The sequence below is a fragment of the Gymnoscopelus microlampas genome (genome assembly GCF_963454915.1).
Source record: "Gymnoscopelus microlampas genome assembly, chromosome: 18".
In the NCBI taxonomy this organism is placed as follows: domain Eukaryota; kingdom Metazoa; phylum Chordata; class Actinopteri; order Myctophiformes; family Myctophidae; genus Gymnoscopelus; species Gymnoscopelus microlampas.
The window spans coordinates 20,823,742-20,841,208 of NC_139955.1; the positions used below are offsets into that span (position 1 = coordinate 20,823,742).

Genomic DNA, 17,467 nt, shown 5'->3' on the forward strand with positions numbered 1-17,467 from the left:
AACAACAATATTTAACACTGAAAAAGTAGCATTAATGCGTTGTTACGTACTGAAGCTGTGGCACCATGAGAAAGAAAGGTAAAAGGAAAGAAATAAAGATGGCACTTGATTATTAGTTGTAAAAAAAACAGCACTTAGCCTGAGCCAATCACCTATCATCTTTGTCATGGCTTTTCAATGGCATGGATGATCTTTAAGGGAAAGGAAAGGGATTTTTTTCCTGGTTTGCGGGGAAGGGTTACTTGGAGGGCTTAAGTGTCTTGCTCAGGGACACTTTGACATATTATTCTGGGTGAGCTGAGGGTCAAACCGGCAACCTTCTAATTCCCAGACAGCATAGCCACTCAGCTATGGCTTCCCCCAACAAATAGCTCTATGTCTTAAAGGGTGGTTTAAAAAAAAATAAAATCTTTGGAGTGGATGATGATTATAATATCTGCTGGTTTAATCTGTGCTTTTGAGGAATCATAAAGCTGCAGTGTAACAGCGCAGACAGAACTGGACCGCCTCTTTACAATGGGTTGGCAGAAGAACACTGATCAGTGACAGAAGATGCGCACGGTTGTAAATACACAATAGTCACCTCTACGTGGAAGTAGAACTACAGTACTTCATGCATGGTATAAAAATTGTGTGTGTATCTCATATGTATACAGGTTCAAATACTCACAAGCTACACCCCAATCTGTACACATGGCGTCACCTATACAAACATATGGAACTGCTGAGTGCCAAACATCTTCCATGTTTCTCTCATACAGCCTTCCCTTCATTACCAGAAATCTAGGACTGGACAGGTCAAAGAACTGAACCGAGGAGCTTCTCCAGTGTTTCTCCTAGCAGTGGTCATAGAGGGGTGGAGGCAAACAGAGGTACTGAGAAGATGTGGAATGCAGCCGATGAAAGACCACAGCTGAAATCACCAGTGTATCAAATCTGGCCGCAATGACCAGAGACTCAAATCCCTGTTCATTCAGAATCACCAATCCTCAGTGCATCTGACCTACTGAAGTGAACAGTAGTCAGTAATTGGAGTCACTCGCTGGAATGAGCCAAACCAACTAAAAATGTGCAAACCATGAAGGCCAGTAGGCTCGTTGTATGTATGCATGGTCACCCAAGCTTGGATTGGAGGCTCTGATTGAATAGGATACTTGTACTACAAGTAGAGCACAAAATACAAATATGTATATATTGTTACAGTCAAATACTGTTGTGGCTACATTATAAACAGGAATCTTTACAATAAGATCCATTGTCATCTATTCTAGAGCTATCATAAGATGGTTGCATTTCTTTCAAGTTCTGCATCACTGGGAATGTGGACGAAGCATCTCTTTGATATAGTCTTCTTCTGAATCCTTTTGCCATGTCTGTCCATTTTATAATGAACAAGCAGCAGAAGCGTGTCTCAGCGGAGAGAGGAGGATCAGGCTAAGGACTTGGTGCACATGGTTAAACATAACAGAGAGAAGAGTAGATCTCACACACTACTGTACATATTCCATGTGCTTACTTGGACTTTTCCACCCTCTGTGGATCTTCATCAGTTCAAATTAACCATTGTCCAATAAAGGTGTACGTACAGGTGTACTGTATGGAGTTTAGGTGCAGGCTCTACTCTTTTCTCTATTGATGTTCGTTTAGCCCAACACATCGATTATTTGATGTGTATGTATAGTAGGCTACTTTTTAATGCGCATTTCTACACTTTGTAGTGTTCAGCATGTGTTATTAATCAACAGTACCTCAGACTACTGAGTTGTTGTAAGTAGCATGACGGGTGATGCCATCTCATTTCCCATAGGTCAACTTTTAGTTTTTAATTAAATAACTGTTGTTATTGTTTTTTAAGGCTTTCACGTCCCCATATGTCATTATATTTACTGTGTCACTGGAAAGCCTAATCCTTCAATTTGAGTTAAATTACCCCAAATCTATAATTATTCAACTGTAATCTTCACCTGGCACTAATGATAAATGGCTGAGACAAATTATGTCTTGAGTCCATTACAGCATTCTTCTCCCAACCAAACATAAGACGTAATAACAGTCTGGAATGCATTAGCAAGGTGGCAATTGTTTGTAAGCATAATATATCCTGTGGCATTGAGGAATATTACTTAAAAAAAACACTACTTTGTACATAATGAGGTATTTTGTTACTTTGCAAGCATGCATTAGAAAAAAAGAGTAGTAAATTCAGTGTGTGCATGTTTGGAGTTGCGATTAGTTTACTTTGAAGTCTATACTATAGACGTGTCTCATCCATAACTGATGTTTGTCTGGAAGGGGATTAATTGCAGCCACCAGACACCAGGCGCAAATGGTAGATTAAAGCTACCAACTCTACAAGCCACTTTGATAAGGAACCCCTTCTCCTCATTTAAAAAATCATGTTTGGCAGCCTTTTTGCTATTTTGTAAAATATGTTTTGGAAAATTCACCTATGAAATGCCCAAATTAGGGAGGCCAGATTCAAGTGGATAAATAAGAAGAAAAGAAGAAAAGTGGCTCATATATTTACAAATCCACTGCCAATTGTGCCATATGAATGACAATGTTAACTTTAAGCCACAAAGTTCCTAGAATTATGTTGAAATTCCAATGACTTAACATCGGTTGGTTTTGTCATCATCCATATGGTTAAGTTATTCAAATTCTATGCATCTCTATGCACAATGGATTTGCAACTTTAGTTACAGCTAAGTCCTAATGCTACAGATTGGTCACTATGGTTTTAATCAGCTGTGAGTTTGCATCTGTTTTTACAAGCATATTAGCTCTGGGGAGCTTCTAAACAAGAAGCACTTTGTCTCCTGTGCTCTGTAGGGCCAACGTGTTAATGAAGCATTTAACATCCACATAATCACTCTGCCGTAGATAGGGCAATTATGATTAATGTTAAGATTCCTGGGAGATTTATGTTGAATGTCAAAAGCTTATTAGAATTAAAGTTCATTTTCTTCAAACTACATCTGAAGAACGTTGATATGTACTGAGACTTTCAAGACAGCCAGACCTGATCTGGGCCAATTCTAGGTAATCCTGGTCGTGGACTGCAAGTGACCACTAGATGGAGTAAAGAAAGTAAAAGTCTGCCAAGCTGTAATCAGATACCGCCTTCTCATACTGTCTATGCATCAGCCAAAGGCCCGTCAGTGCTTGCTACTCGAGCCATCTGAGATGCTGCGCGGAAATCACACTCTCCTGGATACAGCCACGTGTAGGAGCTAGAATGGCGTTCTAGTAATGGCAGGAGGCAGGTTAAACCAGACAACTGGCATCCAGATAAGGTGTCAGTGTCCTCCATCGCTGGAGGAAGGGCTCTCAGAGCAAGTGTCCTTCACGCCTGCAGACTGCTTCTTCTGTTTATGCTTAGATTTCTTCAGCATCCGTACCTGCAGAAATGACATGACATATAATTACATAAAGACGTGTACTCCGTGTGTTAAAAGGCCGATCACAACAACATTCATGACAGCTACATTTCACACCAAATTAACTGGCGAATTAAACTAATAGTCGTAATTAAAGGGTTTCTATAGTGATCCCCAAGGGGAAATTACGTCTCTGCATTAACCCATCAGTTGCTTGATCCAAGGGAGTGCATGGTAGCAGTTGAAGGTTAAGTGTCTTGCTCAGGGACACTTAACCAGGCGAAATTAAGCCTGGAGGAGCCGAGGATCGAACAAGTCACCTTCCTATTCCTAGACCGGGACTCTACCACCTGAGCCACTGCCGCCATTTAGTAGATTCACTTCCTGTCACCACATCAATTTGCCACGATTCATATGCGTACAGTTAAACGTTGGTTAAACGTCAACATGCAAATTTGTACCATCGACCGACGACCATTAACAAGACTGCTTTGACAGTGTTGACCTCGGCTGGAGCAGTAACATTGTGGAGGAAGCAATATGTTAAATGGACTATATTTACATAGCACCTTTATCCAAATGCATTACAACGTATTTCACATATACCCCCACACACACACACACACAATATCCGAGTACCTTGGGACCAGCAGCTGATATGATGATGTGTCCAGGGCTTTGAATCCAGGGCTCTCCATCCACCTGAACTGGGATGGGTTTAGTCACCGTGATCCGGATGTAGTTCCCCTGGGCAATCCGGATCCCTGACCGCATCCCGCTCTGCACCTGGCCCTGTGGACGGAGTATGGACACGCATGTGCGCACACACACACACACACACGCACACACACAGAACAAAGATAGAAATAGAAGGAGAAGAACACAGACAGACATACAGACAGGAAGGAAGCACCCACATAAATAGACAGACAGATTTATGCGTGCACACAAACACATCACGCACACACAATTTATATTAAATTTGTATATGTGTATACTGCATTAAGGTTGTATTGACATCTGACCTAAATTCCCTTAGTTACATTTACCTATTAGACCTTACTCATGTCCACATAGCATGACATGCACTCTATGCAGTTCATACAAAACAATAGTGCAGTATAGACAAATCACAGGGTTCAATACATTTACCCATTTTGGAAGAGTTTAGTATCCATAGAAAATGTTCTAAGAATTGAGTAGTCTAACTGAAATGACTATCCTGTTGTCAAAGATCTTAAAGCTGCACTCCGGCACTTTTATTAATGAATGAAACATTATTCTAGAGTAATAACAGTTTTTCGCTATAATGGAACACAAATGGAACCAATTTGTACACTAAGAGAGACATTTTACATGTGAAGAGAAACAGGAAATGGTCTTTATTTAGAATACTTTACAGTATATTCACACAATATGTGAAATACATCAAACATGTCTCTGAGACACCAAAAAAAAAGGTGTCCTACCCGACACCAGTGTATACATTTCGGAATAGATGAGCAGGAAGACCCCCTCTAACCACTGCAGAAGTGTTATGTTGTATTATCATACCCTACAGACTGGTTAACCAATATATGATGGTTCCTACCATGTGGACCACTCCTGTGACCCCCACAACTTCCAGCATCCCGTCATCAATACGGGGTTTCCCATAGCGAGAGTCACCTTCTGAACCCCACAGGTCTGCTCCCGAACCCCAGCTACACACACACACACACACACACACACACACACACACAAAGAGAGGCATTCATTCTTGATGTCTTGAGTTTTGGAAGTTATAGTAGGGTTCTGTGAAGTATTTTTCCTGTGGATTTATTGTTAGTTATGTGTTAATGAAATGCTACAAAAAGTTGTATGTCTTTTAGGTGTGTGTGTGTGTGTGTGTGTGTGTGTGTGTGTGTGTGTGTGTGTGTGTGTGTGTGTGTGTGTGTGTGTGTGTGTGTGTGTGTGTGTGTGTGTGGGGGGGGGGGGGGGGTGTTCTACCTGGGGATATTGAGGAAGATGAGTCCCTCTATGCTTGGAAGTTCTACATCTTGTTTATCCACCTGCAGTTTGAGGTCTTTATGAAGGTTCCTGGTGTGGCTCAGCTTCTGCAGACCAACCTTTACATACACACCTTTGTTGTGAAATCTGCACCAAAAGACACAACATACATAAAAAACACATTAAAACCTCATTTATTGAATATCAAATACGATATACCTAGGAAAATGTTCAAGTTGACTTGAGGCCTGAAAACAAAAATACATCAATTATTTTCTTTCCTTGATTTGGATTACCAGCATCAGGGTGTAAACAAAAGTTTCTCATTTCTTTCACTGTATGTATGTAAAACAGAAGTCTATCCTTGTAATTATTACACAGTCTCAGCCAAGACAAACAAGGTCCAGCTTCCTCCATAAAACCTTCCGTGGCATAAATAGATGTATGGATTTGAATTTAATTGCTGTGAGTACCTGCTGTTGAATTTATCTGGATCCTCTTCCCGTGCATGGTGGAAATCTAGGCTAAGCTCAGCATCGATGCCCAGACCAAAGTAGTTGTTCATCTGGACAACCTGTGACACAGATAACATTCATGTTGGAGTCATTTCACAAAAATCATGCTGTTTTCAATGTTTTAGTGTCACACAGTCAAACACAACATAGCAGAGAAATAGCTCTATCTCAACTCGTGTTTCAATTAATTTCTACTTCTTGGTAGTGTGGGTTATGTGCCTGCCCAAAAAACATAACTGTCCGTGTGTGACCTTTGGTGGCTCCAGGAAGCCGTTCTCCTTGCCATCCTCGGAGACATCCTGAGCGTCCAGCAAGATGGTCCAGCGGTCCATCTGTACCTCGTCTGCCTCGTCCACTGACACCAGGATATGGTGGGGGTCCTCACCGCTGTAGCCTGCCCCCCAGCGCAGGATACGGGCTAGGTCGTTTCCTACAAAAAAAGGAAAACAAGTCCTCTTCATTCCTCTCCAGTTTTTTCCCCCCAGCAGATGAAGACTTTTAAAACATAAAATGTCAGCAAGAGTCCAGTGCCCTACCTGTTCCCAGAGGGACAATGCCTATAGGAGGTTCAGGACAGGACAGTTTGTGTCGGACAGCCTCCAGGACCCCCAGCACCCAGCCCACTGTCCCGTCCCCTCCACAAACTAGCACCCGAAACCTGTTCACCTCCCGGAACGTATGGAGTCTTGAGAGGATGGGAGAAAAGCAAATGAGAATGATAAAATAAATTATTTTAATGTCTTTTTGGGGGAGAACTTGCAATGCACCCTTCTTCTTTGTATAACCCCCTTCAATATTGCATGTCAAATGGATGGTACTGTAATTACCATCTTCTAAACGGACAACAAACAAGCTCAAATAAGCCCTCTAAGCTTACTGCTGTGAGATACAGTATGTATTTGTTTTGAGTGTTTGGTATTCATAAGATGCAGAGCTAGTTGATACCATTGACTTAGCAGCATGAAAATGTAAATACTGATCATATACATTAGGTCATTGAGCCTGGGTCCCCAATGCTTAGTGCTCTTGTTATTGTCATGTACTGTGATGGTCATGTGTCTTGTATCATATTTGCAAACCAAAACTGCGCCTCGTGCCTCCAGCTTGGTTATTCCAATGAACATAAGTGGTCATATTCTAGGGCGGGATGCCTGGCGAGCTCTGTGATGCAAATTCACCGGACTATCACTGCGTCCATTCACACATTGAGCCATTTGGGCTGAATCGGACATTACCCCGACTTAACTCAAGGGAGTTGGTGTAAAATCTGTTAGATGTCAGGTCTTGATGAATTGGACAATTGCGTTCACACATACACCCCCACCGGTTAACTTCTAGATAACTTCTAGGTTACAGGGCATGTGTTAAAGCCATAATATAGACTTGGAACAGCATCTCAGTGATTACTGCACATGTGTGCCAACTCTGCAAAAGTAAATAACAGTGGATACTCTCATAACAATCTGACAACTCTGACAACAATCTGACAGCTCTTATTTCCCATTTCTCTCACCCAGCCAGTGGCCCTCCATTGGAAATGTCGAACACTTGGTGGGGATTTAGAAGCTTCCGGTAACTGTAGAGGAGCTCTCTTCCCTTCAGGCCACCACTCTTAGGGTTCACAAACACCAGCAGAGGAGAGGCATCCTTTGGCAGTTTGTTGTGCTGAGGAGAAACCACATGATAAGGGGAGATAATGATCAGCCCCAATCATTTCCCACAATCCCTTGCTGAGCATGAGCAAGTAAATTTGTAAAATGCTGGCAAAAAGGAATATAAAACATGACCAGACGATGCTGTAAGCACAGAGCTCAGCCCTGAGCCCCATTTGTCCTATAGAGGCGACACTTGGTTTAGATGTGTATCTGGACATATTGAACATTTTAAATTGTTCTAGTAAAATAGGTTGTGCACTTTCATCATCCACAGCTAAGTCAAACTTCACTACGACATTTTCTAATTATTATGTTTTGCTTCATTGATTACATTTTTCATTTCGGTTTTCTCATATTAGTGCCACTCGACAGATTTATCAACAACAAAAAGAGCAGCATTGACTTTGTTTGTCTTTGAGCGTCAGTGTGAAACAATCGTATCAAATAGGGATCTAACGCATATCAAGCTGGGGATCCTTGAAATTAAAAAGGTAAATTTCTGCTAGAAGCTGAATAACTCATTTGAATCCCTAAAGCATGCACTCAGCTGCTACTCGCCTCAAGCATGTACCCGACTCTCGTTTTGATACTGTCTCCAAGCTGGAGACTCCTCCAGAGCATTCAACCTAACCCCAGTACACGCGCTCCCTCTCGTGTTGACAACGCAGCTATGTGGGGTACATCTACAGTATGTACACCGCCCTACCTCACACTGCTGCTATGCAAATGCAAACATGACCTGGTTTGCTGGATCATTTGGTCGTCTGCCTGTTCACATACTGTATGCAGTGCAGTACACCAATCATAAACTAACAGTACATTCGGTTGTGCAAAGGTCTTATCTCCCTTTACTTGCTGATGAGATAAGAAGATTTTGATCACTGTTTGCTGTTGCGTAAACTGGCATAATATGACTATTACATACTGTAAATGTGTATTCACGAGCAGAGTGACATTTTGGCTGGTACAGTAATAAATATAATTGGCAGGTGTTATTGATATTCTACTAAAATACCAAACCCGGAGTTACCATGATCTCTGGTATGACCAAGGAGCTGAGGGGCTTGTTGCCAACAGCTGTGTCTTTGGCCAACATGTAAATCCTCTCAGCCTCAGAGAAACACGAGATCTGCAACACGATGGCACCTAGAGAACATGCACATAGCAACAACCATACACACAGACGGATAGACAGCAACAGATACATACATGAGCAAGCGCGCACACACACACACACACACACACACACAGGTTAAATGAGGCTGCTACAACAATGGTCCATTGTTCTGCATGACTCACCGGTCAGTCATATTTGACTGGATCAAGGACTCAAATTTCTATGACACGTTTCTCCCAGTGTTCTAATTATACCAGTAAATTAGTCAAATTTAACTGCCACTACCAGGACACAGGACAAAACACACTCGTACTGTTTACTCAAATTGACCCTCCCCACCCCAGATTTATGATACTGTAGCTATGCATCAGCTGAATAGAACAGCACGGAATGAAAGCAATAGCAGGCTTACAGTATGTGATTTGGTTTAAAATCATCAAATTGTATCACAATTTTGAAATGTAGGCTACTGTATATGTTATGGTAAATGTAGAAAATGTGAAAAACTAAATTTGGGAAAAATAACAACACTCCCACAGCAACCCGCGACTCTGGAGCCACATGTGGCTCTTTAGCCCCTCCCTAGTGGCTCCCTGTAGCTTTAAAAAAATACATAAGCAAAATAACCATGTTTATTTTCTTCACATCGCAATTTTAATAGTAGTAGGTCAAATATGACACATACAGTACATTCTTGCATTCTCCAATATTGTAAAAATGTGTAGAATAAATAAAAGGTTTCAACATTTCTGTCAACTAAAATCTGTGCCATAGCCTGTGACACATTTATTGGCGAGGCGCCTGACAGGTGGCTTGTGTAAATAAAGTGATTGAAAGTCATTCCAATTACAATAAAAGAAAGATTACTGAGGAAAGCAGAGAAATTAATAGTTATCATAAGAAGTTATCATAAGTTAATGAATGCTCGTTTATGTATGCATTTGTATTTTGCAATTTTGACAGCTCCAGACATATTTTGTATTTATTGTTTTGGTCCAAAATGTCTCTTTTGACATTTAAGGTTGTTGACTCCTGAATTTGACCAATAAGAGAAATATCATTAAACAGGACTCTTTTGTTCCAAAAGGAGGTGATAAACTATTCCGTCAACCATGGCTTGCCAACTTGGACGGCACAACTGACGCACAGGGCCATCAGCTGTTCGGCATGGGCACTCGCTTGCCTGGCAGCTCGCTTGGGCATGCCTCACAATCCTCAAGGCCTCACTGTTGGCACGACTGCCTTCTTTTTCAAGTGATGCAAAGACATATAGAATTATAAGCCAAATATATTATCATGTTTTGGCTTGACTACATTGTGATATTTAATTGTAGATTAAATATCAAGCACCCAAGCCCAGAGAGGGCTCCTAAGGCAGTGGTGCATCTCTTGGTTGTTGGCTGGACGCTAAAAGAGGGGCTCGCAGTGGTGGAAGAAGTACTCACATGTTTTACTTAAGTAAAAGTATCAATATCAATACTGCAATGTAGATGAGAAAAAAAAGTTAAAGTACATTTCACACGTTTTCAAATATATAAAAATCTTTTAAAAATAGCAGATCTACAACATTTCACACGTTTTCAAATACATAAAATATTTTTTTAAATGGCAGATCTACAAGCTCACAATGCGTCGCATCGCGACGCATTGTGAGCTCGCTATTTTCAAATGGCCGAAATGTATATAGGATTGAAGTGGTTAATATGTTTTTTAATAATAATCCAAATCTACAAAGTAACTAGTAACTGAAGTTTTCAAATAATTGTAGTGGCGTAAAAGTACAATATTTGCCTCCGAGATGTAGTGGACTAGAATAAAAGTACCGAAAACTGGAAATACTCCAGTAAAGTAAAAGTACCTAAAAGATGTACTTAAGTACAGTACTTGAGTAGTTAGTTACTTAGTTACTTTACACCACTGGGGGCTAGTACACGCTGGTGGGTTGAGCCAACAGAAGAGGCCAGGGGAGACCAGTACAGACTGGTTGGTTGTGCTAACAGAGGGGCCAGGGGACACCAGTACAGAGTACAGACTGGGTGGGTTGTGCTCTGAATGGTGATGAGGGAGGGAGGAGACAAAAGTTGCTTGACCATTTTGTATAGCCTGCTTGTTTGTTGGTTTCTACATCCTAATGTGTGATACGCCGGTAATGTGATAAGAGCTGTATTACTGGCACAGCAATTTAAAAAGGGAGCTTATTCATGATCAATAAACAAGTGAGGCTGAATATCCAAGACACACACACACACACACACACACACACACACACACACACACACACACACACACACACACACACACACACACACACACACACACACACACACACACACGCACACACAGAACAAGTGAAGGACGGACAAGACGATTGGTTTACTCAGTATACTGTATGGTGGAGTGGTTCATTTTCCCACTGGGACCATGCATACTAAATGATGTATGCACTAATGTGAAACATTAAAAGCATACACTGAATGGGATGTGTTATGATGCTTGAGGATGGAAATGATCTCAGCAGTGGGGTGGATCTGGCATGTGTGTGCGTGTGTGTGTGAGTAATCTACCTACCTTGGCTCCCGTAAAAGTGAGTGATGGTAACCAAGTGACCTGTAAGGGCAATGAGAGAAGACAGAGAATCATTGAGTATATCTGAATATTCATGCTGTGAACTGACCTAGAGAGAGAGAGAGAGAGAGAGAGAGAGAGAGAGAGAGAGAGAGAGAGAAGACAGTGAGGGAGAGAAAGAGTAAAGCAGCAGGACATTGAGTCATGCTGAGAACTCACTTTGCCCTCATTACTTTTTCAAATTTCTAAAACGTTCCACTGTAAAACAAGAAGGAATTGGAACAGTTTTTTTTTTCTTCTACATCATTGGTTCTCAAAGTGGGGTCAGGGGACCCCCCAGGGGTCCATGGAGGGGTAATTAGTTAATTAGTTAATATAGTGTCACAATCATTTTAACCACTTTAACCATATTTCATAGTTTGGCTATTAAAAAATAGCAGATATACAAGCACCGAGTGCCACGCTATGATCTTGTAGATCTTCTATATTTGAAAAAAACGTGAAAACTTGTGCAAAGTAAAGCAAACATTTGCAACTCAAATCTTTGCATCTAGGGGTCCCTGGAACAAAATATTTTGAGATGGGGGTCCACGGCCAAATACATATCATTTTGGGGGTCCTCAACATGAAAAACGTTTGAGAACCATTGTTCTACATAAGTGATCATTATTATGTAAAACCAATGCTGGATACCCTTTTAGCACAGAGCAGGTACTGCAGACCAGTGTTGATTTCGTCTATGATGAAAAATGCTCATCGACTACCTTTTTTCATTGACGAAAACTAAATAAGAACTAAATAAAAACTAGGCTACGATGACTAAAACTAAGAGTAAATATATTGACAATTTCGTGAACAAATAAAAACTAGACAAAAATGTTAGTGAGGGACTAGTGAAGAAGAGATCCAGTAGAACTAAAAGACAAGTCGTTTTATGTTTGGTTGCGCTCGGGTGTTGTGCTCTGAAAATAGCAGATCTACAAGCTCTGTAGATCGGCTATTTTCAGCATGCAACCAAGTGTAAGATCAGCCTTAACAATGCCATCAAGGCACCGCCAAAATACATTTTAGTCGTCTAAATCAACTATAGTTTTAGTTGACTATAATCGACTAAAACTAGACAAAAACCAAAACATTTCAGATGACTAAAATATGACAAAAACTAAATGGAATTTTATTCAAAGGACTACGACTAAACTAAATCAAAATGTGCTGTCAAAATCTACACTGCTTGCAGACTCACTTTTGATAGCAAGGTGTTCATGGATCATCTGGGTGTACTCCTCTCGGCTCAGCAGGGAGGGTAGGCCACCAATCAGCAGGTTCACTTGGACAACCCGGTTCCGGTTCTCTGTTAGATAGAACCTGGTCTGGTTCATCTGCCGCAAGGATATCTGGCAAAGAAAGCATACATACAACCAAGACCACATGAAATATGTCCCTGATTTCAATGTTTCATTTCATGGAGATCCGTACAAACTGGGCTCGAAACTTTGTCATTAAATTACATTGGAGCAGATGAGTGTGCGGGTTTATTCTTTTTCTTCACCGTCTCTATCTACCATCACTGTCAAATAAAGGTTTTAAAATGCCCCCCAAAAATAACTTAAAAATAAGGACACGATCTCCGGCTGGCTTCCTCGCCACCAACACCACCAATTGTGTTCTTTGGAGCGCCCGGCCAAGCTGGAGGCACCACTGGCAGGAATCAAACGTGGGCCACTACGGTGTTGGGTGAGTGTTTTAAACCTGTGTTTTAGACACTCCGGGCCCTATTTTGCGCATCTTAAGTACCAGGTCTTCTGACTTAACTTAAGACCTGGAGGCGTGGCCAATACTGTTTGGCTATTTTGAGTGGCCAAACAGCATTGGCCACGCCTCCAGGTCTCAAGTTAAGTCATACGACCAGGTACTTAACTCTTAAACTGCCAGGGGTTTTCTAAAAGAGTTTACAGCCTCTGCCAGCAGTTTACATGGTAAAACATAGGAAAATTTTATTTATTTCTCCGTTTATTTTCCAAAAAGTTGCTGCTCCATTCACTTCAATGTTGAAAACAACATTGAAGTGAATGGAGCAGCAACTTTTTGGAAAATGTTATCTCCTGGTTCTTTGTGAAGAACGGAAAAAACAAAAAAATAAAGAATCATTTTAGATTTTTTTTTTTTTTTTTTTTTAAACATTAATAAACGTTTTTGGCAGGCAATAGTACTTAATTCTCAAAAACGTTTATAAACTACTGTACCTCATGTGATCAGTGCTGAAAAAGACCCTGCCTGCTCAGCAAAAGTCTCATGAATAAATGAAGTAAAATCTGAGTCACATGAACCCATACATACAATTTGACTTTTCTCAAGCCAGAAGTGACAAGGTGTTTTGGCAACCAGACCCATAGGCCTGTCAATGTGCTACATGAAGAGCTAGGTTTACAGATAGGCTTTGATGCTAATGTTTTCTCCAGTTCTGAATATGTTTGAGTTGTTCCATAAACCTGATTTTAGTCAGTTATGAGAACATTTTGATTGATTGATGGAATACTTTATTAACAAAATTGTGGACAGGTGCTCTTTTATGATGTTTTGAATGAGGATAGGGAGTCGCACCGTTGATGTCTGGTGGTAGGGCGTTCCACATGTAAACGCCCACACTAAATAAATAACCACACTTCAGAGAGCAATAGCAGCACCTCACAGCCATGTGGTTATTTTCTCATAACTGACTTGCTCATCATTTCACACACACTGGGTAAATGTAAAAGTGTGCCTAATTTGGAGGAGAGCAAGCAACATAAATATATCAATCTGTCCTTTCATTGTCCCATACCAAAATTCTTCTACAATTTCTTATCAGCTATTTTTGACGCAGTACACCATTGTACGAGTAAGTATCCAAATACATCCACTCCCCATGGTATGATGGAAATCAGTGTGAGCAATGTGCGTAGGAGTAGAAACCTGAATGTCTGGTAGATGTAGTAGAGTTCCTCATACCTTTCTTATCTCCTGGAGTTTCTCCAGTACCAACTCCTGGCCCATTAGAATCTGTCTCTGGACTGAGACAGGGGAAAGAGAAGTTTCAGTCATATGAACTCCCATCATCATAAATGTATGTCAAGATATAAACGTCTTGGTCCCTTGCAGCTACTGTAGACATTTGGAATGCGACAGGACTTAAGATTATAGGCTATGTTCAGACAGACAGCCCAAATCAGATTTTTGGCATATCCAGGCTGGATTCAGGCTGCTTTATCACCAGTAAAAAGCTAAACAAAACAAAAAAGACGTGGAAACCGATTTTTACAATTCAGATTTGAACCACAATCATAGGTGATTTGCAAAGCAATTAAAATCAGTTTTCACATACTCAAACTGTCCTTTATTTCACTTGAGTCGCAACATGATTAGTAATGGAGAACAATAGTCCCTGGACAGAGGGAGAAATTACGTGTCAGCTAGCAATTTGGGGGAATGCCTCAGAACAGGAAAAGCTTAAACCAACGCGCAGGAACAAGACCATACTGTATATCAAGACATAGAAGGTCATGTGTGCAGTGCCAGAGGAAAATAAAACATTTCAAGTTTAAATATAAACAACGGTATCAACAAAAGAGGGGTAGGATTAAACAGTTACCCATCTTATGTTCTGATGGACAACATACTGTACTTGGCGACAAGCCAAGCGTTGTTACCACAGCAACCAATGCAGATATGTCTGATGATGTCTGAATATGCAAATCTGATATAATCACTTGCAAATAGGCTTGTAATACAGTAAAGGCCGTTCACACTGAGCACTATAACTATAACTATAAAAATATAGTTTAAAAATAAATCATTCTAAGTCCAGTGGATGGCAGAGTTCACACACTATGAAAAACAACAACAATGGTGAACAATATAGTTATAGTAATGTTATAGTTATAGTGCTCCGTGTGTTTAGTGTATACAGACTGTGGACTGTCGGTACTAAAGATCGAATTTGACAAACAAATCAGATGGAGCAGATAGAGCGGTCTGATCAAAGCCATAGAAGCTGCTACCAAAATTTGCCAGCATTTCAAAATTAAATTTTGTCGCTGTTGGGCGGAAATTTCCCTTGCACGTCAAAAACTGCTACTTTTCAGGAAATGCAATCTACATATTATTTAGTCACAAGCTTTTGCTAATACTTCTCATTGGTTAAATATTTATAAAATCCAGACAGACTTCAACCTGGTATGCTTACTTTGGGCATGTCATTATAAGTGAAAATCTACATGTTACGGATAAGAGTGCTAGGAGTAGAGTATAGGGATCTGTGTGTTATGTGTTTATGTTATAGGTGTGCGCGCGCCCGTCTTGTCCTCGTCCTCGTTCTTCGTCTGATCCTATGCAGATTCGGGAAGCGACTCCTTCTCCAGGATTGGTGGGGAGCGCTTCAGGCTCAAGCTCTGCACTCTGCAACAACGCGCCTCTATTGGCGCATACCACTCCACGGCTCCGCGTCACCAACCCTCCATTCTTCAAAAGCCATTCAATGTCTCCATTCTGGGCCGCTGTCAGTCCAGAGACACTCCATGTGCGACAGTCTAGTGACAGCGTGCCCAACGGAGTAGTTTAGCTACAGCCTTAACATACAGAGCATTGTATCCAGTCTAAATCCTATTGTAAACCTTTGCTGCTTAAGTAAGTGCGTCATGTGAGAGATGATACAGGGCAGGTAGTATTGTAGGTATTTATTAGTATTCCACTGTTTAGCACCAGGTAGAGGGCAGGATCCATTCACTTTGTATTTATGTTTGTTAAGTAAGAATAGGGTAGTCAGCTAGTTAGGTTTTCTTTATTACTGGTTATTACTAAGTTAGGAAGTAAGAGTTGGGGGTTATTCAAGTGTTTAGGAAAGCGACCTTTTGTTTGTTGTTTGTTTCTTTGCTTTGGTTCCTGTCCGCGCCCTGTTCACTCGACAGCACTGGTAGCACTGTTATTTCATTACCTTTTACACTTGATTGTATGCCATTCTAAGATTACTGTGAATAAAAGCTTAAGTTTGGCTTGAACCATCTTGCCTTTGTTGCGTTCCTACTCCCCTAGACCCGGTGGGTCGTAACATAATGGGGGCTCGTCAGCTTTATTGAACCTGAGCTGTTAATTTAAGTTTTTTTTCTCCTCAAAGTAAGTAATCAAGTGGCATGCGGTTGTGTAAATTGTTTGATTAGGACTATAGGATTAGAGGGATGGCTCCATTTAATCTTGAGAAGTTTATTGAAAATCCATCATTTGATGCAATTGATGATTGTCGCAAAGAGGATTTGCACAATATAGCCTTTCATTTCAAGATCACGGTGTCCAAGTCGGCATGTAAAGATGAGCTTAAAACTCTAGTGGTGGCTGGGTTGGTGGAGAAGGATATTCTGGTTGTGTTGCCTGTGGTGCCTGACGAAGCCGATGCGGTAAAAGAGCTCAATGTGCATGGTGGCATAGGTGCCCCAGCGGACAAAGCTGAGGCACGGCCACAAGCAGGTGGGGGTGGTGATCCTCCCTCCCTGCCCGATCCAGATGGGTCTAAAGATGACGTGAACGTCCGTATTGCACAGATCAAAGTGGATTCTTATGAAAAAGTGCAAATGCGGCAAGCACAGCTCGAGCACCAGCTAAAAATAAGAAAGCTGGAAATAGAGGCAGACACTGCCTTGCGCATAAAGGAGCTTGAGGTGGGTTCTCTGAGAGGGTCCCAACCTAAGTCAGGTACATCTTCTATGGGTATTCCTTCCGCTTTTCCATCTACCCTGGATGTTTCTAAGCATGTTGCGTTGGTGCCTGCTTTCCGTGAGACTGAGGTGGATTGCTATTTTAGTGCATTTGAGCGCATTGCCTCTGCACTTAAATGGCCCAAAGAGGTCTGGGCATTGTTACTTCAATGCAAAATTCAAGGCAAAGCTCGAGATGTGGTGTCAGCTCTCCCTCTAGATGATAGTCTTAATTATGACTCTGTTAAGGCAGCTATTCTGAAAGCATACGAGTTGGTGCCTGAGGCCTATAGACAGAAGTTTAGGAACCACAAGAAATCTAACCAGACATTTGTTGAGTTTGGCCGAGAGAAAGGCCTTCTCTTTGATAAATGGTGCACCGCCTGTAAGGTTAATGATTTTGATGCTCTGCGGGAGTTAATTCTACTTGAAGAGTTCAAGAAAAGTATTCCCGAGCGCATTGTGGTGTACCTTAATGAACAGAAGATGGAGTCACTTTCTAAGGCGTCAACTCTAGCAGATG

At 41.2% G+C, this 17,467-nt stretch overlaps 1 protein-coding gene across 1 annotated transcript in view; it reads right to left on the reverse strand.

The window, feature by feature from the left end:
* Window positions 1-1,448: 1,448 nt before the first annotated feature.
* Window positions 1,449-17,467, reverse strand: part of dgkq (diacylglycerol kinase theta) — a 36,320-nt gene continuing 20,301 nt past the window's right edge. The window contains exons 12-23 of the mRNA XM_084041969.1: window positions 14,210-14,271; window positions 12,465-12,615; window positions 11,225-11,263; window positions 8,570-8,685; window positions 7,398-7,549; window positions 6,421-6,569; window positions 6,136-6,314; window positions 5,843-5,943; window positions 5,370-5,516; window positions 4,972-5,083; window positions 4,020-4,172; window positions 1,449-3,401 (exon numbers count right to left, since the gene is read on the reverse strand). Of these exons, the coding sequence (XP_083898095.1) occupies window positions 3,300-3,401; window positions 4,020-4,172; window positions 4,972-5,083; window positions 5,370-5,516; window positions 5,843-5,943; window positions 6,136-6,314; window positions 6,421-6,569; window positions 7,398-7,549; window positions 8,570-8,685; window positions 11,225-11,263; window positions 12,465-12,615; window positions 14,210-14,271 (1,463 nt within the window). The 3' untranslated portion in view covers window positions 1,449-3,299. The remainder of the gene's footprint in view (window positions 3,402-4,019; window positions 4,173-4,971; window positions 5,084-5,369; window positions 5,517-5,842; window positions 5,944-6,135; window positions 6,315-6,420; window positions 6,570-7,397; window positions 7,550-8,569; window positions 8,686-11,224; window positions 11,264-12,464; window positions 12,616-14,209; window positions 14,272-17,467) is intronic.